Here is a 27,939-nt window from a genome sequence, read left to right on the forward strand (position 1 = left end):
AAAACAACAACATAAAAAAAAAAGAAAAAGAGCAGAGTGACATAAAAAAAAAAAGAGAGGCTGGAATATAAGCACTGAGACCAACCTATGGGTGGATCAAGGAAATTTTATGTCACACAGAACAAGATATGTATGATGAGTGATTCTGATACAACCCGCCTAAAGGAGGTGAAAACATACAGCAGGTGGACAAAGTAGCCTAAACACCTTAGCAATATATGAATATACTGTACAACCCAGGCTAGAAAAAAGTACTAAATAATGGGGAAGCGCCACACTTTGCCTTCAGAACAACTTCAGTCCTCCTTTAATGCTGCAACAGAAGTCCTGAACTGTGTGTGTGGAGGGATAATGGGCCGTTCTTCAAGAAGGAAAGCCTCCAGGTTTCCAGGAGGTGGAAATCTATTTCAAGGTTCACTGATGTTTAGATCTTAGGCTAATGTTGATAAAAAGCCTTCTTGAATTTCTTTAGCAGTGTGAATGGGAGGCATTATCTTCTTGGAATATGGGAACGTCATGAGGGAACAGCGTTTGCACCTTATGGTGCTCCTGGTTCTGTACAATGGCTTCATATTCCTTGGCCATTATACGACGCAGTTTGCTTGTATTTTGGCATGTGTGTCATGATTTTCGAGACCATTCCCCTTGCCACATGAAATAATTTAATGGTTTTTGTCCAAAGCACCTGCAGTCTGGACAAGTTATTACATTATAATGTAATAACTTGTCAAAATGTAATAAAATGTCCCTCTAAATGGGTTAAAACTTAACTGGCTATTATTAATTTATAAGGGGTGTAACATATTTTAACTGATGACGTAATAATAATCAGAATAATCATCTAATGACTTGTAAGAAGTTGTATGTTTGAGTATTATTATTACATAATCAGTTAAAACTATGTTACACCCCCTTTGAAATAATAATCACCGGTTAATGTAATAATGTGAAGTAATTTATTACATTTTTGACCCATTTAAAGGGCCATTTTTATTCTTTTTACACAAGTTATTAGATTATCCAGCAGTTATTATATTATTAGTTGTTACAGGCCTCTTTGGGACTGTTAGCTGCCTCATGTTGTTTTGAAATCTCACAAGTGATTCTAAGACCACTTTCAATGCTGACACATGCTGTTAATTATCATTCAGCTTAATTCAACTTGCCTGTGCAACTGTGGTTCAATTAGTTCAAAATGAAAGTCTTGTTTCATGTAGTGTTTCTATTGTCTTGTTCACCCCCTGTACTGTCTGAGTCCCATGCACGTTGGCACTCGGATTCAATCAGGTTTACAGCTTTCAATGGGATAAGTAAAGGTGAGAAATTACTGATGGCTCGGAAAGAATCCTTTTTTCAAGATTCAGTATACAGTGAAGAATGACTGGGAAGAAAGAGAGAGGGGATGACATGCGACACAGGTCATGAGTGAGACTACATTGTACATAGTATGCCAGAGAGACTACAGGTCCGAATGGTTCCAAGGATCCCTGCAATACTGGATTGTTGTGAGAGGGCTATTCCAACTTTTTGTCGGCCCATTGGTCACATTACCCAATGTGACGGGACCAAAATCATCTGTGTGTCTCTGGTAGATTACTCTGTCCGGTGTGCATGCTAACATTTCTACCTACTACCTAATTCTACCTATTTATATATTTTAGGTGGTTTTGTATAGAATTTTCATAAATTTGTATAGAATTTGCTTAAATATGATAACAAAACAGAGGGAATTTGAACATCAGAAACATAACATTGAATGATGCATTAACAACTTAAAGCAAGGCCCCAGTGTCCTTAACACACACATTTTACTGGCTGGTGATCCATTGAACCCATGCATTTGTTGGCTAATTCTAATGGTGTAAAATTCATCCTTTTCATATGTATTTCCTATGTATTAATCCCTTTTGTTCCTTTTCTTTTTTGCTCTCCTTTCTCATAGAGCACGCTCGCAGGGCAAGTTTTGCCTCTGCAAGACAGTCAAGCATGGAAACCCCTCCCAACGCCACACCACAACCCTTCAGACAGCCAGTGAGTACAGTAAATCTTCAGTGTTAATCTTCACTGTTAATTAAACGGCACAATCCTGGTTGAGGCATTTAAAAACAATAAATGAGTAAATGTGCTAGCCCCCCTCTCAACAACTGATTTCACAAATGCACCTCTGCACTTATCTGTACTTCCCATAGTAAAGAAATCATATCAGTGATGCTTCACAACTGAGGAAAAACAATTTGACTTTGTTAACAGTGAAGAAAATCTCTTGTTTGTAAATTTTGAAATCTATAGAAGAAAATCTACAATGTAAAACCATGCTTAGAGTTTCTTAAGCCTTTTAGTAAATGATGGATATTCTTGTTGCATTATATATTCCTCTGATGGCTGAGCAACATAAATGCATCTACTTTGTTCTTATGGTCTTTTTTTTATTCCTTTTCCCTTGTTGAATTTCAAGAGCTTTCTCAATCGAAGGTTGAAGGGTTCCATCAAGAGGGCCAAAAGTCAGCCGAAGCTGGACCGGACCAGCAGCTTCCGACAAATGATTTTACCTCGTTTTCGTAGTGCGGACCAAGAGAGGTGAGTAACCTGTAGTAATCGTCTATGCATCGCCTATGTGAAAAACAGTCAGAACAAACATCTGAAATTTACTTGAAACTTATAAAAAAAAAAAGCCTATTTTTACTCGGATAGTGAGACGCTTTAAACTTGGGACACACACACACACACACACGCACACACACACACACACACATCTGTTCTTGCTTGGATGGCTGACATGCATTGAGTGCTATTATAGTGAGTTAACTGTGACTAGCTTATTGCTACCATGAGTAGAAGGACTGTTACTTTGCTGATATTTTACTTAAGTAGAAGTAAAAGTACTGGTGTAAAAATCTACTTCAGTAAAAGTAAAAAGTAGAGTGTTCAGAGTTACAGAGTTCAAACTCAGTTCTCTTGAAAATTCTTGAAAATTTGAAAATTAAATAAAGCGTACAAAGTAAAGCCATATTACTCTTCTCTTCTTTTCTGACTGACCGTTCCCCCTGAATGGCTCCACAGTTGTAATGTGATTTAAAATGTAGTGAAGTACAATACACACACTTAAGTAAAAGTAAAATTGCTGACTTAGGAGTAAATGTACTTAGTTACTTCCACCCTTGTGTCTCACCTATAGCTAGAACACTGCTAGCCTCTCTATCTGGCTTCAAGGTGCCTCTGGGCTCTGCTATTGAGTGCCACTCCTGCTTGTTTTTATGTGGCAGAAATAGATCGTTCCTGGGAATTTGAGCTGCCTTTGTAGGTAAATCTTAAGCTGCCGGTGCGGCTCTGAGGAGCTACCTGACACTCTTCACTGGGGCTGTGGCTTCTCAACCACTTTGACAAAGGCGGTGCTTTGCTGGGCGGAGGGGATTGCCTTTGGTGATGCCTTTGCAGAAGGTGTCTGCTGCCTGCCGGCTCTTCCAGGGCTTTCAGGCAGCAGCTGAACATGCTGAGTTGAGAGAGAGAGAGAGAGAGAGAGAGAGAGAGAGAGAGAGAGAGACTTGTTACAACTGCACAACTTCTTCAACGATCAAAATATAATTGAACAGATGTGGTTCTTAAAAGAGTTTTATAGATATTGGTATTTGCAATTTAGTAAAAAATAAAGTAAAAATGGATTTGCAATGTGAAGACAAATATTTAGTAGCACATTAGAGATAAACTTAAGTTAGTCAAGTTCTTTAGACACAACAGGAACTAACATTAAAATCCATCATATCATGATGGAATCCATCATATTATGTTGGAATTCATCTTAAGACTTTCAAAGTTCTGTTGGACAGTCTAGTAGCTCTGCTAGAATCTTAGACTATGGTTATACTTATCATTTAAATAGGATTTTTATCATCTGATCGTGCCAGGATGCAATAACTTGCAGGTTTAGATGCTCCCACGAGAGATTTTGCTCGCACTGTATCCTGATGAACGAGATCACATCCCAAAGGAGTCTGGTTCATGTTGTGATCAAAATTCTTTCTAGTCTGAGCACAATCCAGTCACAACGCACATATGAGGAATGTACAGAGGTAGAGAGGGAGAGGCGGAGTGGGAAAACGTAACGCTGACATTACATTTTCCTGCTGCCACAGGAGATGCATAATGGACATTTCCAGGCCAGGTGTTGGATGCCCAGAGATCTGCAACGTCTCATTTAGCAAAACACAGGATGAAGTGTAAAAATCCTCTGTGTCATCAGTACAGAAGCTGAATTTAGATGTTAAACACAATGATGCACTAACCCAAGGGTGACTGTAGAGGCGGCAGGTTAGACGGAGGGTGGGGTGAAGGGTTGCCAGGTCTGCGGTTTTCCCGCAGAATTGGGCTACTTTTGAAGTGTTGCCGTGGGTTGAATTTTTTGTCCGCTGGTTGGGTAGACCTGTTTTGCATGCAAATTACATGAATAATATCTATAAATAAAAATCCATATTTTAAATGAAATAATTTATTTATACCCAAATCCTACCAAACTGACTCCAGATCAGCACGTACACACACGCCAACATGCCACCCACGTACACACACACACACACACACACACACACACACACACACACACACACACACACACACACACAGTCTATGACACACACAGCACACACATGTTGCTGGCACACTAAACATTTATGGTGTTACTTTGTAGATATTACAATACATTTGGCAATGATAGCAATGATGTTGGACTTTAAAAGCAGTGTATATGGTTTGGCAGAGGCATATTTTGAGTTCTGGTTTTTGGGCTGGTTTTATTGGCCGTTGGGCTGGTTTTGGGCTGGTTTTGATTGGCCATTGTGCTGGTTTTGTCACACAGACCTGGCAACCCTGGTTGGGTGAGATATGAACCTTGTTTAGAGTATGGGGTACAGATCCAGATTAGGATAAGGGAGCTGTGGGATAGGGATAAGGACCAAGCCGCTATACCAACATAACCAAAATACCAGCAAACTGCTACTAACAAACAGGGAAACACAAAACCAACTAGCAAACAGAAATAGCTCATCTTTCAGCATACTAGCAAACCACTGAATCAGCAATCATAGTACTAACAAAATATATCTGCAAGCATACTACTAACAAAATATATCTGCAAGCATACTACTAACAAACCACATTTCAGCAAACATACCACTAGCAAACAATATAGCAGCTACCATACTGCTAACAAGCAATATATGAGCAAACATGCTACAAGCAAATGCTAACAAACCAATATCATGTCATAGATCTGCAGGACCATCAGACTTACCGACAAACCAAACAATACACCAGCAAAGCAAACCCCAGTACACCAGGAAACATTCCCTACCCTCCAGGATACTTACTTTAGTGACTTTATACTCCGGTCAGTATGTTTTCTCCTCACTGGCTCCCACCACTGCCTCAGACTTCGCCTTCACAGCCTGCTTTGAGTTCTGCCCACACATGCCTAACTCACCTAGTGGTGTTAAAGTTGACTGTGCTATAAACACACGCTCTCCCTCCGCTGCCAACTCAGGATACATAAGCATTTTCCCTTTCATGTGCCTCATGTTCTGCTTCCTCCTATGGCACCGCGAACTCCACAAACCAGACGATCCGCCGCACCTCTGACCGCGATCATTAAGTCTGGCTTTAAATGAGCGCTCGCCGTTTCCTGCAGGATCATCAGCTGTTTCTTTGAATCTACTTTTGCCATTTGTCAGTCTCTGCCCACTCTTAGCTTCCCCGGCGATACACCTGCCCAAAAAATGCCTCACCACTCATTTGCTATCCCTCACGGACACAACCAAGTTTAATAGAGCTGAAATGCACTCGCCTCACCTTTTCAGTGGTCTGGTTCCAGAAGTAAATTTCCCATTCGTTTTCTCCATAGACCCTTCAGAAAATCCCACTATAACGAATTTTAAGCTTTGAACCAAACCAACCAGCAAAAGAATGGGAAATTTACCTGATGTTTCAGCTCTATATCTCCCCTCCTACTAGCTAACAAATTAATTTCTAACATTTGCTCTCAATTGCTGCTGCTAGATACTTCAGCACTTGATTAAGTCGCCAGGTGTATCGTCCTGGGGACACACTCATTTTACATCCTGACGAAATATTTCTAAGAGTAGCTATGCCTGCACCTAAGGGTCCTTACTTACCCCATTGACTGAGATGTTGGGGAGATGGTAGCACATCATAAGTTGCACCTATAATGAGTGTAATTCAGTTTGCCTCCATACTCCACAACTCCCTCCAGGGACCCTGCTTTGACGGCCTTTACACACCTTGCTGCTTCCTCCTGCCGATTCATTTGTTCCACAACCATCTGTCTTTTCCCTGAGTTGCTCTGCTCTATAAAGGTTGTCCTATGATCAGCCCTAATCCTTCCCGCCCTTTTTGCACCTGCACTACAATATCCCTATGAGTGTTGACTGTGCCTGCTGAACTGCTCTCTAACTTCTCTACCTTTTGATATATGCGTCTTATATACAGTCAAGAGGCACATGTGATGAGGCAGCAGACCAAATTACAAACACCACAACTTAAAACCTGGTAGTCTTGACTTCTCTATAAAACTCATAACGATTGGCTCGGATCTCAAAAATCACATTGAAATGACAGGTGTAACTGTAATCTCACAAAGCAGTCCGGAAGGATTTTTGAGTCTCTAGATAGAAGTTGTAATGGCTCCTTTTGCATTTCATGAGAATCGTTCTGGATTGTTTAACTAAAAGGCAGATAAAACCATAGCTGAATACTGAATGTAATAAATAAACAAACGTCTTCTTCTCTCTCACCAGGACACGCCTGATGCAGAGCTTCAAGGAATCCCACTCCCATGAGTCCCTACTTTCTCCAAGCAGTGCTGCAGAGGCTTTGGACCTAGTTTTGGATGAAGATGCCATAATCAAACCTGTCCACTCCAGCATTTTAGGGCAGGAATACTGCTTTGAGGTGTGTCCTTATATCTGTATTCTAACATTTTCATTTTCCCCTTATGTTGCTTCCTTACCCCCAAATTTGTCCTTTTTATCTTCTTATCTCACTGTACATTTCTATAACCATGAATATTAGTAAATGCATGGGCAGCAAATCCAACAGATTAGGGAAAGCTGAGCTACGCCCCAAAATGTATTAATTTAATTTGTTCAAAATGTTCTTAATATGCACAGATGAATTGATATATGTATCCCAGAGCAACCACATTATGTCATGCTCAACATAGTAATGCCATTTCTCTTCTTTTACTTTTTTTTTACGGTGGAACTAAATTCAGTAATCTCACCAGCAAATATTAAGTCAAGGTCATGTCAGTGATGACAGTTTGAACCAAATTTCACTTTTAACAGATTGGGACTTTTATTACATTGTTTTGTTCAGTGGTCTTCATGTTATATCTTGTTATAAATTTACCCGTGATGAAAGAACACAAAGCATATCGAAGCACATAGAGATTCAGGGAAATTTAGATGAATCTGAAATTGCCCCTGAAGTGACCTAATGGTTTAAGGAATATTTCACTTATATTCTATGTACAGGGATTGAATATATGAACTTACAAATACACGTTTGAGTTTATATTTTTCCTCTGCAGGTCACCACCAGTTCAGGGACAAAATGTTTCGCCTGCCGTTCAGCTTCAGAGAGGGACAAATGGATTGAAAATTTGCAGCGAGCGGTCAAACCTAACAAGGTAAAAAAACATTTTTTTTTGCACTTCAAGCTTCAGTAATTGAAAGTTATGCACAATGACTAATGTTGTTTATCTGAACTACAAAGACCTGATGACCTGTTATTGTATCTCAAAATCCTAACCCAAGTAAATAAGGACTATGTAAAAAAATGAAAGAATTCCTACTTTCTTTTCCAGGATAACAGCAGAAGGGTGGACAATGTGCTTAAGTTGTGGATCATTGAAGCCCGGGACCTTCCGGCAAAGAAGCGTTACTATTGTGAGCTGTGTCTGGACGACATGCTGTACGCACGCACCACCAGCAAGCCCCGCACAGACACAGTGTTCTGGGGCGAGCATTTTGAATTCAACAACCTGCCTACCATTCGTAGCCTTCGTTTGCACCTCTACAAGGAAACTGACAAAAAAAGACGCAAGGTAAATGAAGCGTTTAAGTGTCATTCAGATGAATTTAGTGTTCATTCATCTAAAAAAAAAACCCCACTTTAGTTCCACTGGGATAAAGGACAAGCAAAAAACAGTTAATTTGTTATTGTGTGGTTGATTGAGATTTGTTGCAACAGTCCTTAGGTGAAAAAATGAAATCATTTGTAAACACAATCATTTGGGATTTTTTTGTATGAGATCTAGAAAAAGTCTATTCAACCAACCAAATTCCCAGTAAAAAAATATTGTCCAAGACCCATAAATACAACTATACAAAACAAAGGGCTGTTTACACATTAGATTTTTACCTTTATATGAACTGTAAACCTTCAGATCTGAATATTTCTTTCACTGTGATACAATAAAAATACTTAATGTAGATCTCAGACCGAAAATCCATTGTAATTGCTTTTTAAATAAAATTTGGAGCACAACAAAAATGAGCAAAAAGTCCAGGGCTGCACAAACTGTGTGCATGCAATACCAATCACTTAAACATTGTTCCACTGTACTAATTTCCCTATTGAACATGAAGGAGAGATTAGGAAGGAAAAATAACCATTTGCAGTTATTTTCCTACTGCAGGTGCATATTGATTGTAGTCTAGTATGTTAACTCCAGTGCTTGTTTACTTATACTCAATTGGCCAACTAGCCAATCATGTACTCTGTTCTGCCTCAGAGTAATTTAGTGCCAAGCATAGTCACAACTGAATCCTCACAGCGACGTTTAATTAAAATCAACGGATTGTACCTGAAGCAGTCATGTTGCAAATAAGTGGAATCTGTCTTAATTACAAACTTCACAGAACTTTAAATGGCTTTGCAGTGAAGATGTCAATAACTGTACAAGCCATTGCTTTGGATTAAAATGTATTAAACAAATACATTCAACACACCAAAAATCAGTGAACAAAAATAAAAAATACTCAATTTTACAAAGGGAGAATATAGCTTATTACTTACATTGTGTTGAACTCCTCTTTGTGCACGGCACCACACTGCACTGCACCCTAAAAGATTATTAATGAATCTGTTATGTTGTGATTTCTAATGTAGGAAAAGAGCACATACCTCGGCCTGGTCAGCATCCCCATCTCGAGCATCACGGGCAGGCAGTTCGTGGAGCAGTGGTACCCGGTCATACAGTCCAGTGTTCTGGCCAAAAGCGGCGGCGTCGGAAGCGGCAAAGTCATCAACGCCTCGCTCCGCGTCAAGTCCCGCTACCAGACCATGAGCATCCTCCCGATGGAGCTGTACAAGGAGTTTGCGGAGTACATTACCAACAACTACCGAACACTGTGTGCAGTTCTGGAGCCGCTGCTGAGCGTCAAAAGCAAAGAGGAGGTGGCTTTTGCCCTGGTGCACATCCTTCAGAGCACAGGGAAAACCAAGGTAGGAGGTTCATGTGTCTCAGTTCTTTATAATACCTGCTGATCAGTAGGTTTTTGTTGAGAATGGCAGTCAAATCTTGAGAATGGTTTTTATGTAAATTTTCATCAACATCTATATACTGAAAATGACAGGAGGTTATACTGTTATTAGAGATGGGACAATATGCTTATCTCACGATATGATTTGATACACGATACGGGGTTCATGATTCGATACAATCACAATACGATGTAATAAGTAAAAGTTCAGTGACGATAAAGTCTGACTGTGTAGAATTCTGTTTATTTTTGAGTCACAAATCTTTCTAGCGATGGCATTGGCTCGCTACAATGTACAATTTAAACAACAACAATTTAAAAATGTCATTAAAAAGTGCAAATAATTTCGATGAGAGCTTGTGATGGGCAAGCCGTCTCATTTATGATTACTATAGCCGAATAAAATGCATTATATATTATATAATATATAATATTGTGATAAATGTTTTTACCACAATACATATTGTCACATTTTTGTAATGCGATATATTGAATTTCGATATATTTTCCCATTCGTAACTGTTATTTATATTTAACTGAAGTATCAGAAAAAATAACCAGAAAGTGGTGGAGTAAAAAACTTCCCATAGTCCTGCACAACATGATGGGATAATTCTCATAGGAGACAACAACAATGTGACACAAGACAAGAAGTTTGTACAATCTGAATGGACTTCACATAGCGTTTTGATATTTATCCCATGCATCATGTCACAGTGGACAGAGAGGTTTGTTACGCTCTGAACAGTTTCTGGACTGAAAGTATAATTTCTTCCCAGGAGTTCCTGTCCGACATGGCGATGTGCGAGGTGGATCGATTCATGGACCGCGAGCATTTGATCTTTCGGGAGAACACCCTCGCTACCAAGGCTGTGGAAGAGTACCTCAAACTGATAGGTCACAGATACCTCAAGGATGCTATAGGTAAAGCTGGTGCATGTGAACCCAGCTGCTCCTGTTCCCTGAAGGAGGGGAGTATCTGAAACTGAAGGCACATCCCCTACTGCTATGAGTTGTGTCCAACTAGGCAAAAGCATCCTAGTATAAATGAATGTGTTGTTGTTTTATGTTGAGATTATTTGACCTTGAAACATGGCTTTCTCCTTCCTTCACTCTCATTCATTGTGGTGGTTAAATGTTTTTTAATACTTGGTAGTTATCAGACAACCAGACAATGGATTCCAGTTTCATGTGGATTTTAGAGTAATCTTGGGCTAAAGAACAATCTGAATGGCATGAGAACCAATAAGAAATATGCTTTAATAAAAATCTAACTGTGTCACTATTAATTGTGATACAAATTCTTTTTGAGAGCAGCTGAGAAAATTAATGATGCAATGAAAACTAATTTTCTGAACAAATGGAGGACGTGTAAGGACGTGTAAGTTCAGGCAGGACATGTGAGTCATGCTCAGTTTAGAATGATTTCAGTTGATTTCAGCAGTTTCCTGACGCACACCAGTCCCAATCTAACACACTCATATAGCGATCCATTTAAGTCGACTCTCTCATGCTGCTGAACGCTCATGCTGTTGCTGCTGCTTGGTGCTGGAGAAAGCTCTCCCGCCCCTCAGGCCCAGCTGTTCTCTACTGTGCTCTACTGTTGGTTCAGTTCATATGAGCCGCTGCCTGCTAATCTTGAGCAGCAGGGAGCACGTTAAAGAGAAGTGTCAATGGTAAATAGAAATGCGTTGCCATCATATTTCAATAAATATTCAGGGCAAGACTGTTTACTGAGTGAATTTCAAATAACAGATTAGAATTTTTACTGTTTTCTGAGCATAAAATATGGCTAAATGTGGCTGTTGCTTGTATTTCTATTTCTTTAGTTGTTTATCTTATTGTTTATTCAGCTTTTAGCTCATCCACACATTTCATCTCACTGCCATAATCATCTTTTATTCTAGCCATGGAGCTTCATTTCTTTTTGAGTGGATGAAAATTCACAGTTGGGTTTTGCATCTAAGTAAATTTGAAAGGGCTGAAACACCGGTGCAGTTGTTTATTGGATTCCACTTCTAGAAGCAGTTTTTAAAGCTGAACTGTTGTGAAACATAACGACAGTGCGACGTCCATCTTGGCAGGTGACTTCATTCGAGCCTTATACGAGTCTGAGGAGAACTGTGAGGTGGACCCCATGCGCGTCCCGCCGTCGGTCCTCGCTGACCATCAAGCCAACCTGCGCATGTGTTGTGAGCTGGCACTCTGCAAGATCATCAACTCTCTGTGGTCAGTGTGGCCTCATTAGGACTGTCCACAAAACTGTATATCTGTGTTACAGTAAAAGAATGTCTATTTAAAGGATTAGGCTGGTGTTTTTTAATGCATTTCTTACTGTCAACAAATCCTATGAAAATAACAAAATCAGCAATGATTTTGTTTTGCCAACAAGTCTCGTCCATGTAGCCGATGCCCAATAAAGCCATGTCATTGTAGCCATTGTATTAAAAAAATGGTTAAAAACACATCAAAGAGCCATGCTGTTGCTGTGGGCAACATATTTCATCATCACGATGCACCGGGCCAACCTAGTTTTTCCTCAAACAACTTAATAAGCCGGCTGTAAACACGTTTGCAATCTCAGGAAAGTAGTTCCGTATCACTGAAAATAGTCCCCAGCGTAATGAAGAATTTGTTCCCATTTGAATTTGATTTGGTAATAACTACAACAGCCTGACTTTTCGTGGTAACAGTTAGTGATTTTTAAAATTGAAACTATGTCTTTGTGAGCTGTATTTAAAGGTTTTTAGCTTACAATTGGAGCCAATGACTTCCGGGTTGACGGCTAAAAAGGGAACGTGGGAAGTCAGAAAGTAACGGGAGTAGAGCAAACTCGTTGATTTTGTTATTTTCATAGGATTTGTTGACGGTAAGAAATGCATTAAAAAACACCAGCCTTATCCTTTAACATGTGACTTCAGAAAATTGACTTTTTGTTTTTATTTTGTTAATATTGATCTTTAAAGATTCTTCACATAAAGCAAAATTTTGGGCCATGACAAAAACTATGCAAGCTTTCCTCTTCAAAAATGATTTTGAATACCAAATTTGTGCCCAATGCTTCAAATTTCTTTGATACATGCAATAAAATCATCAACAGCATGTCAGACTGTTTGAAAAAGCCTGCATATGCATATTTCATATTTAGAATAAAATGTGTAAAATGTGCCCAGTATTTCAATGTTCCATATATTTTAGTCTCCTAAACTTGCTGAAATTCCTTCTCCGGATAAACCAGCGGCTTTTATTTTACGCCTCACCTTGACAACGGGTAATGAAATCCAATTCTTGCTTCAGCATATTTCCCCGGGAGCTGAAGGAAGTCTTCGCCTCGTGGAGAGCCAGGTGTGCCGAGCGCGGAAGGGAAGATCTGGCCGACAGCCTCATCAGCTCCTCCCTCTTCCTTCGCTTCATGTGCCCCGCCATCATGTCCCCGTCCCTGTTCAACCTGACGCAGGAGTACCCCGCCGAACGCACCTCCCGCACACTGACGCTTATTGCCAAGGTGATGCAGAACCTGGCCAGCTTCAGCAAGTGAGTCACCAGCTTCCTCCGTCCCGCTACGCCAGCTAGAACATTAAATCTATTTGATGCAGTTCATTTTTAGATTGGCATAACTTGACACTCTTGGTAGGTGGGATGCATGTCACAGACTGTCATCGTGGAAATAGGGGCTGGTGATTTTGACTGCTATGGTATAAACCTTAATTTATTGGACAAATATTGCAACGAAACTGTTACTCATCTAGAAAAAGCTCCAAAAATCTTTCAACGGTGATGCACACTCTTCTCTGTTTGGAAGAGTTTGTTGGTGTTTAAGAGTTGCAAACAAGTAGAAGATTTTACATTTTAGGAATGTTTGATAATATACTCAAAATGAGCATATATTTAATACAGTTTAGTACAGTCTCTATCTGACCAAGTACCTTTGGCACCCTGAAACGTTAAAATGTGCCAGAAGCAGTCATATTCATTTGATATGAATTAAGATTGACTGCATGAACTTGAAGCTCGAAGTCATTACATCATCATTACACACAAAATTAATAAGGTGCAGACACAAAATAAAAAGTGAATCGCTGTCCACTTACTTTTGGAGTTCACAGTATGTAACAGTTTTCATTTGACCTCAAAGATTTCAAAACTCTTAATCCTATAAATGTAAACTGTAAACATTAGACACTTCCCCTTATATATATATATACAGTATATGTCCCCTTCTTATTCTCTATCTTAACTTGTCATTACCTTACCTGTCATTATTGTCTGTCTTCTAAACTGTGCAGATTTGGACCCAAGGAGGAATGCATGTATTTCATGAACGAGTTCTTGGAGATGGAGTGGGGCTCCATGCAGCAGTTCCTCTACGAGATTTCCAACATGGAGACTGGAGGAAACGTCGGGGGGTTTGAGGGCTACATTGACCTTGGCAGAGAATTGTCCATGCTCCACAGCTTACTATGGGAAGTCATGGGCCAGCTCAGCAAGGTAGGTGAAAGAAGAAAAATGTGTTACTGAAATATCAAATTTAACCAAACATTAAATGCAATATCTTTGTTTCTCTCTCTCTCTCTCTCTGAAGAATATAGAGAGGTTGCCTCTAGAAAAGGCTCTGGTTGTCCTCTAAAATGCATAATTATGAAAGAACATGAAGTCCTGCTGTTTGCTATCACACTCAGGATGATCATTAATCATTTGAACTACACTGAAGCAGAGGTGGAACAAGCACTTAAATCAGTGACATTTTACTCAAGTCAAAGTAAGAGTACTTGACAAGAAAACTACATGAAAATTGATGATATTTTGTGCCTTTCCCCAAATTGTCTCCCATAAGTTAACACAATGGTCGTTATGATCAACCGCAGGTTTAAGGATTGCTATTGTTTAATAGAAATGACAGACTGATGGGTAATGGTTAGTAATATGTTAGTAATAATAATGTAGCTTTTTGTGCCTGATAAGTGACTTTCTATAGCACTACATTGAGCTATTGACTCCCTGCCTGGTATTTTTAACTGATATATGTATATATGATACAATATTTGTTGTGGTGATTTGTTACGTGTTTGAATGTACTTTTATGTCATGTGGTTTTATTTATTTTGTGTTTATTGCTTTATTATGCATTTTATTGTGTGTTTTTGCTGTAAACCCGGTCTGCAAACCATGTTTCCCTTACAGGACAATAAAGTTGAATGAATGAATGAATGTTGTAAGCACATGTGCATAGGAAGCTTGGATTCCTCGACTCATCTTTTTGTATCACAGGATGCAATTCTTAAACTCGGACCCCTCCCCCGGCTGCTGAATGACATCAGCGTCGCCCTGAGGAACCCTCAGCTCCACATGCCAGCAAATCACCAGCCGGACAGACCCAAGGACAGACTCTTCTCCCGGCCCTCTTTCAACCGTCTGATGTCCTCAGACTTCCAAAGCCTTATGATGCGAGACTTAAACAGGTGACTTCTTGTGATCGGATGTGTGCTTTGTTACGTATTTTTGTTGGTGATCTCTTTATGGTATTAAGTTTCCTCGACACGTGACATTTGATTGGCATGTCCCCAAATTCAATGATTACATTGTACAGATGGGTGGAATCACAAATGGAGCACAAAAAGGCCAAAAATATACTATAATAAACAACAATGTGAATAAATAAATATTCAATAGTTCAAAACACGATACTGGTACATTTCTCAGAGTGCATAATGATACTGATGATACCGTTCTTTAGGCCTTTGAAGTATTTTATCAATGAATAATTGCCGGCACCATCTGTTTGTCCCCAGACTCACTTGCCCAAACCTCTTTCCACAATGTGTTTCAATTCATTTCCGTGCTCTGATATTGCCAAGAGACACTTTCTCTCATTACAGCCTAATTGTTTGAGTAAGCATTCTTTAAGTAAGGGTAGTGAGAGCAGCTATATCACAGGTCCCCACTGCAGCTATTTTGTATTCGCCATTATGAGTCCCTCCCACCAAGCATTTGTCTTTTGGGAACACAAATGGCGGGAGTGAAAGCAGCCATGGATGTGCTTGATGTGGCACCCATTGTTTACCAAGTGGAATTACTTAAGTCATTTAAAGCTATAGTTTCCTAGACTACATTTTCTGACCATATAATACTTTCACTAGTAACATAAAACAGTAGGTAGGATAGGAGTCAAATCTGGCTTGGGGCCACCTGTCCTGTAGAAAGAGAATACATCTAAAAAAAAAAACACATTTGTGGATTTGAAGACCTAATTTGAGAAATCTGAAGACAAATGCAACCAAATCCACATCAGATGATATGGAAATGGAGATTCAACTGTAAATAAATGCAAATAAATGCAAAGAAACTCAATTGTTTTTGACGTAAACATGCACATTAAGCACTTCAAATGCAACTTTTATTGTATATTATTCTTGGAAATATGTTTGTATACTTGAAGATAAAAGGTAAGATATTTGTATACTTGTTTATATATGATCCCATTGATTAACCCCCAGTCTGACTGTGTTTGCTCCGGCTCTGCAGCTCGATAGACATCTCCCGCCTGCCCTCCCCGACGACTGGAGTATCAGCGGTGGAAGCCCTCTCATCTCATCTCAACATGAGGCGTCACGCAGAACGAGACCTCCGCTCGTCCAGGGAAGTCTTCTACGTGACCCGCCCCCCGCTGGCTCGGTCCAGCCCCGCATACTGCACCAGCAGTTCAGACATCACCGAACCCGATCCAAAGGTACGCCGTCTAAATGATGTCAGACTTGACCATAAGTGGCGAGTTTGTTCACGTATTTGTTTATTTTGAGTCTGGTTATTTTGTCATGATGTGAAAAATAGGCATCGCAATTCTCTAGGAGTCCCCATTGTTTTGCGGGATTCTAGATTGTGGTAGTAGTTTAATAAAAGTCCTTACATATTTGTAGATTTTCAGTGACTTAAAAAAATTATATATAGTTATATCCGTCGATTCTGAACTTGATACTGCAGCCTTTGAAGCCTTGTCCGCAATGTTCTGAACATGTCTGAGGCCTGAGGAGCAATGAATTTAATGTAGAATATGAGTAATACATTATATGATAAACAGATTGTTGGCACATTCACATCAGAAAATGATATATTACGTGATGTGAATCTGATATGACTGTGGTATTAGACTGTTATGGGCTTGACAATCAACTCAGAAGTACGCGCTCCACTTCAGTTTGATTGCACTGTTGTGCAACTCAATGAATTCAAATTATGTCTGAGGGACATTTTTTTGTCTCTGATCTACTTGGAGTCCTCAATTTGATCAGTGATGAGGAAATTACAGAAATGTGTCGTAAATTTAAATAACAGGAAGATATCTTCTGAGAGAGGATTTTTGATTGATCTTTAGGCCATAATAATAGGTTTTCATTTGATTCATTCAATCATCAAAACCTTTTTCAATTCTTTCCTTGTAATAAAAATTTCAATATATTTCCTCAGTGATGGGAAGTTTTTTGTTCATGTAATGATTTTTAGGATGGAAGACATATTTCATTCTCAATTGATTTATTGAGGTATTAATACAAAGAATGCCTGTATGTGACAGCTAATCATGTGTTTAAATCTAATTTTAAACAGTAAATAGTTTACTTACAGTTCATTTGTATCTCTTATAAACATTAGAGCAAAATGGACATGCATTTTGAGGTACAGTGGGTTCTGAAAGTTGGAAAGAGATTATTTTCCAAAATAGCTGAAATAAATGTTACCTTTTTGTGCTTTCTCTAAGGTCCACAGTGTGAATAAAAGTGTGTCTATGATGGACCTTCAGGACTCCCGTATGAACAGCATTTCCAACCTAAACTCAGTGGGAGACATGCTCACCTCCTCTCAAGCCTCCATTGCCGGCCTGGGCCACAGCTTCGGAAACCTCGGCGGTCCGCTTCGTATGGGAGGGCATATGCCCGCAGGCTCAGCGGGCTCCGGCTTGAGGCTGAGCCAGATGGGCCACATAGGGGGGCCCACCGAATCCCTCTCCCAACAGCAGCAGCAGGCAGCAGCGGCCATGCACTTCCCCCTGTCTTTCCAGAACCCTCTATTCCATCTGGCCGCCCAGAACTCCCCGGCTCAGTCTCAGCAGCCTCCCCCTCCTCTCCTGCTCGCCCCGGAGCCTGAGAACGGCCACCACGACTATCAACCAGCCTTTGGCAACAGCGCTTTCTCCCGCAGCGAGGACTTGTCCGCCCTGCGGGCACAGAGCAGCCTGGTGCAGCCCAGCATCGTCCACTCACACAGCTACAGTGATGATTTCACCCGGCAGAATCAGAGCAACGACTACGCTTGGCACCAGCTGTCACTGCAGGTGCAGGTAGGTATCTGTTAGTTATCTGTGCAGTCAGACTATTCTGGAAAGTGCATCTGCAATTTTGTCAAATGTGCCACATTTGTGTTTGTAATAAGATGCAACAATATTTTTCATTCACAAAACCTTCCTTTGCTTAACAGGTTTACCTTCTCATTGATCGCAGCGAAATATTAAGTGTAAAACGAATCAATATGTTCTTAAATAAGAACCACCAATCTCTGCAATCCAGTTTAGCATTATATTCAGGTCCCAAATGAAGGAAATACTCGCTCCAGGATCTTCCATAAGTCCTCAAATGGTAGACAGAGATCTGGTGACTGAAATGGCCGTGGCAGATTGTTAACATCATTTTTATAACCATTAAACCATTTAGTGACTGCTCACAACCTATGAATGGGGGAATCTAACTTGTAAGGGACTGCTGGATAGGATAGAAACGGTTCTTCATATGAAGGTGATCACTCAGAATGGTATTATGCTCTATATTTCAGCTCCCTACAAGGTGGAGAGCTTCAATATGTTGGTTTGTCCTTTGACATTTTTGGGGGACAGCATTCATAGACTTCCATTCATTTTGGCTGTTGATTCAGTTTCATTCACTTCATATCTGTGGCTGTTACCTCTGGTGCTATCTTCGTAGCATTTAGCATACTTCAGGTCGCTTTCCAACTCTTCATGGACTGACAGTTGTGCATTTAGTGCTTGAGACCAGCTGTTGTCAGTGTTGTTGGTTGCTTGGCTATCATGGCTGTCATATGTTGTGCAACTGTGTCGAGTTATTTCCCCACTTATAAAGAGAGACAAGACCGTTGGCTAGAGGCCATTAGGAGAGATCAACTTCTCGCCTTTGCAGCAAGCGTTCAGTCTCAGATAAAGGTGCCTCGGATATTGTACTCAGATAGTAGGTTAGTAGGTTTTGACTGGTAGCTAAACACAGGTCTGCATCACAACACAATGTTATACCATGTGAATCAACAAGAAGTAAAAATGTATAATTTGTGGCAGGCATGATGATTTATAATTAACAATAATTACTAGGCCTAATTAATCATTATGGCGTGACAGTCATATTGTGGTCTGTGATGTTATTATAATGTTCATAGCTGCCAGTTAATTTGCATCATAAGCTATATAAAGCACACTAACACAGGGAAGAGTGACAACCCACTGAGCCCAGACTAAGTTGGTTAACTTACCCGCCTGGTAAGCAGGAACAACGTTTTATATGGGCGATTTATTTACATTTTATTGTAGAGTCTGTTGCTTGTGTTGTAGGCATGCTGCTGATTGATCTGTCCTTGTTCATCAGGAGTTTCTTATGTGAAAAATACGTCACAAGCTTTTCTGATTGCAGGGATAGTTTTTAATTGTAGGCTTAGCTTAACAGGAATCTTGAATGTCATGTAACTTTTCCAGTTTATTAAAATAGAGTGCAAATGATACGTATTGCATGACAGTTTGGGGCATGCAGTGTGGATGCCATGCACTTCACAATTCATCCCCTCTGAGACTAGGATCATGGATAGGCCTAAGCAGGTTCATTGGGTCTTTTTGGTTTTTGCCGTGTGTGTGATGTCATCAGCTTAGCCTAGATGTTGGAAATTACTGGAAACTGTGAATGTGTAATTGATGTACTTGGGTTTGATATTTTGAGCTATTATTGGTCAGCTTCATTGACAAAACAGGTGACGAGCCTGAAACTAGCACTAAGCTAGATTTCTACTTTCAGTATTTTTATTTGAAAAACAAAGCAATTATCACATTACAAAAATTGTTAGCCAAGCCCAAAAAAAGTTTGAATGGACCTAATAATGCAGCTGCATGTTTTCAGTAAATTTCCTCTCCATTATGCAGTTGTTTTTGTTTTAGCACTTACCCAGATACAATACAGCACAGTATTATCACTGCTGGATTTAGCAAGTGTTTGATAGGGAGAGTCGCTGCCAAGAATTCATGTTCTGGTTGCTCACATGTGCCCAGATTTTTAACAACAGTTGGACTGTTCTGGGACAAAATCTTCCTGAGCCACATTGCTCAGAACATTTATAGCTTTGGTGTTAGTTCTGAGTTTGATTCCATAATTTGCCCACCAAGCAGGGCGACAAAAATGTTTGAATGAATGGCTGAATTCAGATCACTTCTTAGCCCATGCGGTACTTTAGATGTTGGTCAAATTTCATGCTATAATGGTATAGCCTACTTTCTTTAGTTGCAGTTACAAAGCTTGCATCCAAACAATATAGAAAATGTTTACAAGATGGCCCTTTCCCCAGCAACAGAGTACGCTAAGCTAACACTAATGTAAGGGCAACAAGCAGATTCCACTGCACATCAGCTTCTTTGGAAGAAAACAGGAAGAAAACAGTGAATCTTTCTTCATTCTTACTAATGTAAGGGCATGTCTGAGTAGGGTGGCCACCGGCATGACCCCTGAAAGGAGGACAGCTCTGCAGGGCAGGCAGAGTGGGTAATCAACACAGCTACAGCTACAGCTACAGCTGCAGCTACGGTGTGTGTTTATACCACAGATTGTAAAAAATTCCCATACGTATCAATTTGGCTGCTGCACATGCACACACACAAAGCCCAAAACAGGTCAGAGGTGATGTTGAAAAGAAGTATGAAATCAATTTTTCTATGGTAGTGAAGTCTAGGTTTCCTTATTAAAGTTACTTATTGAAACAGGGGATGAAACCCCAATAGAACAGCTGCATCTGGATTACTGTGGTGTGCCAACAGAAGCTGCTCTAACCTGACATCCAGGGCAGAGCTAAGCCTGCAGGTTCTGGACTCACCTGGTTCATCCTACTTATCTATCCTATATATCTAATAAATTGAATGGAACAGCTGAATTGATTGGAACTGATTTAAATTGAATTATTATTGCATTTATATATATAGTTTTATATATATATATATGTATATATATGTATATATATATATATATATATATATATATATATAGTTTATCTACTGTATTATCACTAATAATGTGTCCGGCAGGAGGTTGTGATGGAGGAGAGGGGGTTCAAGAACCAGACTGTCTGGTCTAATGCTGGACGACTAGCCACCTGACTTCTGAGGACACTGGTCATATATCAGGCTTACACACACAATAGCAACTTCTAGCAGATCACAAGGGCTAGTCAGCACCCTTTCAGTCCAACTTATTTTAAAGTGCTTTGATCCCAACCTTGTTAAAGTCAAGTGAACATAATTGTATTAATTAGATACTTTGCTAACTTGCTAGCAACTGGAAGACATACTGTGCTATGTAGGCTGCAGACGCTCTCCCTGCTGACACAAACAGCCTAAATCAAACAAGCTGGTTATGCTGGTGGTCAGCAAATTTTGGGCGCTGTTATGCTGGTGTTAGCTGATCTACCAGCATCAGCATTCTCATTTACCACATTATCCAGCATCAGACCATCTCTGCCCAGCCAAGAGCCGCAAAAGACCAGCAGTGCCCATCTAAAACCAGCTCAGACCATCAACCAGCTTTGGGCTGTTTTTGTTTGGCTGAAAAAACAGCTGTTGGTCAATAGAGCACAACAGTGTGTCAGAGTTTTGGATTTAAATGGGTGATTTGGTTCTGTGGTGAAGTGAACTGTGTGTTAAATTTTAGCTTGGCTTCAAGTTGATTTTATAATCAATTATATTACTGATATATTACTGATACTGCTGATGTTATAGATACTTTGACACCCCAATGAGCTTAGGCTTAGAGCTCCTAGAGACAGATCTAGATTAAAGACAAAAGATTGAGCATTTCCAGGCATGACCTGTAAATTTTGAGCAAATTGCTTGATGAAATACATGTGTGATTAGCAAATTTCGTAACTTCTTGTAATACACAGCTGAACACACATTATGTTATGGCAGCATTGCTGATTTGTTTGATGGAGTTTGGTATGATTTCTGTATTTTGGAGAGCATCTTTAATGAGCCCGGAATATCAGTTGACCTTTTGCCTTCAGTGTGATGGTGCGCTCAGTGGCTGCTGAACTATCACGCCGGTAGCTTTACTACAATAAGTCTGTGTAAAATTACAGTACATTATGATACTGTCACTTAGTCTTGAGCTATTTCTATCCTGCTGCGTGGGTGCTAATGGAACAAGCAAAACAAGCCTTTCTTTTATTATAGCTGATAGGTTTGTCAGGACTGTGCTTGATGAATTTATTTTACAGCATTTTAATTAGAATGCTAGAATCTGTCTGTCTATCTATCTATCTATCTATCTATCTATCTATCTATCTATCTATCTATCTGTCTGTCTGTCTGTCTGTCTGTCTATCTATCTATCCTATCTAAATTATAATTGTTATTTTTAGTATTGCTATTATTATTGCTACTATTATTTCTGATTCAGTCCATTTTGAGATTTAAATACTTTCAAAATTATGACTTTTTCCATGTCCTGTAGAAAATGTATTTAGTCACCCTCATCACCAGAATAAAAATGAGTTTTATTGATTATATCTAGTCCAGTCACGTCTAGCTTCATCATCATCTTCCTAATTTCTTTGTCCCTTGTCTGTCACCTTGTCTTTTCCTGCCAGGAGTCTCTCCAGCAGCAACTCATGATGGGAATGACATCTCAGACAGGCACCGGGACCGGCACGCCCGCCTCTCTGGCCACGCCTCCTACTACTGTCCATCCAGTCCGCCAGTCCTCCATGGCCCCCCCGCAGCACCTGAAGTCGCAGCGGTCCATGAACGCTGCAGCGACAGCCACGCCTCCCAGAGCGCGTCCCCAGAGCCGGAACGTCCTCCTCGAATCTTCAGAATCAGGTTTTGGTGGCGGTCAGCAAATTTCACGGCAATCTCAACAGCAGCAGCAACATCAACATCATCAACAACAACTACATCAACAACAACTACATCAACAACAACTACAACAACAACAACAACAGCAACAACAACAGCAACAACAACAACAACAACAACAACAACAACAACAACAACAACAGCAGCAGCAGCAGCAGCAGCAGCAGCAGGAGTCACAAGTCACAGACAGTCCGGCTCCTGGGCTGCCGTACCAGACGAGCTCCGTCAGAGAGAACCAGGGCCCGCCAGCCGCCGCAGACGAGTCCACAGACACGCCGACGAAAAGCACCAAGAAGCCTCAACAGGCACAGCTGCAGCCTCCACAGCAGCATCTGCTCAAGCCAGTTGTCAACAAACAGGTCACTCTGACTTAAAGCTTTTTATTTACAGTAAAGTGAATATAGAAACAATTCAAGACAGTATACACATGAAACGAGCTGGCTACATTCTGCTGTGCCTCAGTCTGTATATGCTATTATATGAAATGTTTTCCATTTTAAAGACCCCATGAAATGAACTCACATTACTTTTACTTCCTGGAAAACACAGTATCTTTAATGGTGACCTCATGCTGCACCAGTAGGGGTAAATATCCATTTCTAACCAATGAAACCATCAGATTTTTGACCAATCCCGCCCCTCCGCACCCCTCCCATCATATAAAATTGCCTTTCTCTCCCTGACTCGTTTTCCATTGGTTTACCATGCCATTTCATGGGGTCTTTAAATGTTGACATGGGAGAAAGCAAAAGCAGGGTAAAAGCCCAAGTCAATGAAGACTTATCTTCAGTGGACTTAATATTTGGCTCATGTGTTTGTTTGACACATAGAGATTTTAAAGGATTATCCTGACATTTTGAATTTTATTCTGTTGTAGTCCGTTTCGAAGTTGCCACATTGTGGTGAAAAGGTTTCAGCATTTGTCCTTCAGTTATTCTACAAGGGCTTGATCTCATAGTTGGCGTTCCTTATTATTTGTTAGGAGTGCCTGTTGAAGAAATTCACTTCATTAAAATTCAGTTGTCGGGGTATTTGAAGAATGAAATGAAAGCATGAATGGTGTGTGTTGTTGTTGTTGTTGCAGGGTTCTCAGTCTACCTTGAACACCCCCACCCTCAACGAGCGGACAGTAGCGTGGGTGTCCAACATGCCGCACCTCTCTGCTGACATCGAGAGCCTGCGGCCGGACCGTGAGGGCCAGCTGAAGGAGTACTCCAAGAGCATGGATGAGTCACGACTAGAAAGGGTCAGCCCATGTATAAGTATCCCCACTTGCAGCCTATGAATAGTTTAGTTAAAAAATAGCCAGAAATTGTTAATAAAGGCATTCTTCAACAGTATTTTTGCCAGACCAACCCAGACCCAAGCATGTAAGTGAAAATGAGTTCAGGCAAAAATATAAAACTGTTTGGATTATTTGACTTACGTAAATAGCCAGAAATCATGGAACATGACACACAGCATGCTCATGTTTGCCAAATATATGATATATGATCAACTTATACCAAAGGATATACCAAAGGGATGAGAGAGACAAGAGATCTGTCCAGCTTTCTCTGGACAGAGCTGTTTAGGAGACAGTTTGTATTTCGCTCTGAAGTTTTGAGTCCTCACATCCTATGCGTGAAGATTTCCCATCAGTGACCAAAACCCAACAGCAGAATTTCATTTGGGCACTGAAGGTGAATCTACAGTGTCTCAGTTAGGGAGGATGGGACGCTCTGCTCTGTTAAGACGGGTGTATTTTTACATAAACGTCTTGCCTAGTGTTGCTTTAATTGGTACATGTAGGAGTGGCCTATCACATAGCAGCGTATAACTCAAGTTTGGTGGTAATGGGATCACACTGCTTCATTACATGTGGTGTTCCTTAATTCTTGGACACATACTGTTTTTTATATTTACCCCCTTGGCCATAGCATTTCTCCTTGCTATTCCTTACTGCTATACTGATGATATGCAGCTACACAGTATCTCTCTGTTAAACCAAATGATCCTAGTGAGTTGCCAGTATTACATGTATGTAATCAAGCTGATGTCAAACTGATGTCAACTGCCAAAACCACTTTAAATTTAGACAACATGAGTCCTGCTTGTCCATCTGTACACAAATTCTTCAGCTGCAAGCAGCAGTTTATCAGACCTTTTTCCAGAGTCATCATACATGTAAAACCCATGCTAAGCTGCCACACACTTTCAGCCCTTGTATGTGACACTTTAGAGGCAAAAATATCTTCTCTTCAATAAATTGCTACAAATACCAGGCCAGTAGTGGGGTGACACTGTTTCCATAGGGTGCGCCATATTGCAATTACAGATTGGAGCTTTGAATGAAACATGAATGAGTTGGATCATGGTTGTTGTTATGCATTTATGATTTGATAAATCATTCCTACACTCGTGCCTAGACAATTAGATGGAAGGGAGAAACAGATTGCCTGTGCATTAGTTATTGCACAGCGTTGTGATTACACACATTTACGCCTAGAGCCGTCCCACTGCAGTTCTGTCTGCCCATTCGCTCCCACATGCTGCTCAGCATGAAGCAACCTGCATCACACAAGTTCTTTCAAGCGCCCATGTTGATCAAATGGCTCATCAAAATTGTGCCTCGGATTCAGGAATATTGCTGAATGCCAGTTTACTCCTCTTTCAGGTGCGGGAATATGAAGAGGAGATACATTCCTTGAAGGAGCGGCTGAAGATGTCTCACCGCAAACTTGAAGAATATGAGCAGAGACTTGTCTCACAGGAGCAGCAGACTAGCAAGATCTTGCAGCAGTATCAGTGCCGCCTGGATGACAGTGAGCGACGTCTAAAGCAGCAGCAAATTGAGAAGGACTCGCAAATCAAAGGCATCATAAACAGGTGATATATCAGTTAGTTCTCAAGCTGAACTTTGCTTTGACTATCACATCAAACTTGTCACACAAAGTTCTACAGTTTGAAACTTTTTGCAATTGAGTTGCAAACAAATTGCTGCTACGTTGCAGGGGGAGTTACACACCACCACCAAAACAACAACAATAATAATAATGCAATTTTTAAAAGCACACTTTTCATTAAAAGCAAAACTCAAAGTTCTACAGGAAAAAGATCATTAAAAGCAGGTGAAATACAACAGGAAAGAAAATGAAATAAACAATGGGGTAAAAAGAAGTGGGCAGCTATTTACTAGTTCACAGAAAATGCTTTTTTTTTTTCTTTTGCTGTGTAAAAGGCCCAGTGAGTGCGAGGTGTCATCAGGTGGTCAGGGGTGGAGCTTAGTCCTGGGGGCTTGGAGGTGCAGGCCATTCAATTAACCAATTGAATTTGTGTGCAAGTTAGACTTGACTGTAAATCAGTCATTTATTTATTTGATGAAATGTGAACGGATCTCAGCTCAAGGCAGTTCAGATGGAGCTTTGCAGGAAAGCTGTCAGGACAGCTGTATCTCAAAAGTGAACGTAGCCAGAAATAAGCAAAGACCTTAATTTCACCAAATGGCCACATTTTCCTATACAGTAAATTTGAAGAGAACCGGCTTCATCATTCTATTTTTGTGAACCGGTGTGTTTGTCTCTGTTGTCAGACTCATGGCTGTGGAAGATGAGCTGAGAGGGGGTGCCATTCCTGAAATTAAGCCTCGAATCCTCACAGACCAGGTTCGTGCTTGTGTCTACATCTTTTATTATCCCCATTTCAAACACCAGTAGCCAAAAACAGCCAAAAAACAGTTTGCATCCTCCTCATTATGTCCAGAGATTACAGTATTTGCCAAAATCGGTGCTACTCAGCTGCAGGGCAAAAGCTCGTGATTGTCATAAACTGCAATAATTCCTGACTTTTATCTCTCAAAAATGGGTTTGTTCCACATCCGAAATGATATCTCACTTTTTAATACACATACTTCCAAAGCAGCGGTATAAAATAAACTAATCTAAGACTGGGGAGAAAAAGAGGCATGAAAACCACAAACCTTACCTTAAAAATGATATAGCGAGCCTGTGCTTGACTGATGGAAGGAATCACTTTATGGAGCTCAGCTACTCTAAATAATGACATTTATATACAGAGGTTAATCCAGTTTGGTCAAGCAATAGCCTGTTAAGTCCTCCAACGCTGAAATGGAGTATTATATGCCTATCACAAAACGTATTCATCAATACAAAACCTTGACTGACATCAGCGTTGTGTAACTCATCTGTCTCAAGTCGGTATTGGAGCTGAGTCATCATCAGCAGCGTCACAGTAATGCTCAAAATCAATAGAAGGCCCGGCTTCATGAATACCTCTAGTGGGCCGGGTCGTGACGCAGATGTATGTCATGACGCAGGCGAATACGCTGCGCATGTTATATTTACACAGACAGTATTCAGGAGCAGCACCATTTGCTGTCCTTGAAATCCACCGTCACCTCCTACATTCAGGCTATTTTCCTCAGCTCACAATGCCAAATGCAAAATCGCCTCCTGAAAATAATTTCTGCTGGGTCTACTTTTTGTGTTTGTGTGTGAGATTGCAATTTTCTTTACACCAGATTTTCAAAGCAAATATGAGTGATGAGAAGAGACTCAAACTCCAGACAGATTATGAACTCCGATCTCAATTAACTTTGCAACATAATTATCTTTGTGCAACACAATTTAGAGTCTACTAAAGGAGTTTTATGTCAGCAGAATTAGTTTAGTAAGCCAGCCTTGTTGGCTCAAAGCGCTGCCACAGCTTCGAGATAGATTTTAGTTTCCTGTATAATTATTATTTCCCTAACTCCCTCTTGATACAGAATCTCACAGTACATGATGTCCCATTAAAGAAGAATACTAGTCCAATTAAAAGTTCATAAATGCTATTCCTGCAGAGTGGGACAGCCCAATTAATATTTGCGAGCATGAACAGCTCTCTCCCAAAGCCAGAAACCTGACTTTAACCCGTGAGGTCATCAAGATGCAAATGGAAATATCTAATTAGCATCTTTTTTCCCCTTCAGTCTATCAGCCACGGCTATGGTGGCCACCCAGGATCCTGACTGCCAGATGACAAACGAGCACAGTTCATGATGGTCTAAGATAAAGAAGACTGATTCTGACCCTCCTTCAAAACCCAATTAAGAGAAGCTCTGCAGTGAATCCTGTCTAGGTCTTCCTCAGAAACCAGCAGGAGGATTGGAGAGTTTTTCTTCACAACATTCTTACAAACTTTGCACATATTCAAACTTTGCCTGTACCAGAACTTGACAATCAGTTTAGT

General features: G+C 40.3%; 1 protein-coding gene across 1 annotated transcript; it reads left to right on the forward strand.

The window, feature by feature from the left end:
• The first annotated feature begins 1,986 nt into the window (after positions 1–1,986).
• Positions 1,987–27,718, forward strand: LOC139923820 (ras/Rap GTPase-activating protein SynGAP-like). The gene is given in 18 exon segments (XM_071914689.2): positions 1,987–2,031; positions 2,456–2,577; positions 6,804–6,957; positions 7,598–7,696; positions 7,853–8,113; positions 9,181–9,516; positions 10,334–10,478; positions 11,639–11,783; positions 12,852–13,088; positions 13,841–14,042; positions 14,823–15,013; positions 16,077–16,350; positions 17,269–17,883; positions 22,443–23,069; positions 23,795–23,956; positions 25,367–25,578; positions 26,282–26,354; positions 27,680–27,718. Coding segments are annotated over 18 exon segments (3,939 nt in total).
• Positions 27,719–27,939: the final 221 nt, after the last annotated feature.

The sequence above is a fragment of the Centroberyx gerrardi genome, chromosome 19 (genome assembly GCF_048128805.1).
Source record: "Centroberyx gerrardi isolate f3 chromosome 19, fCenGer3.hap1.cur.20231027, whole genome shotgun sequence".
NCBI classification, from domain to species: Eukaryota; Metazoa; Chordata; class Actinopteri; order Beryciformes; family Berycidae; genus Centroberyx; species Centroberyx gerrardi.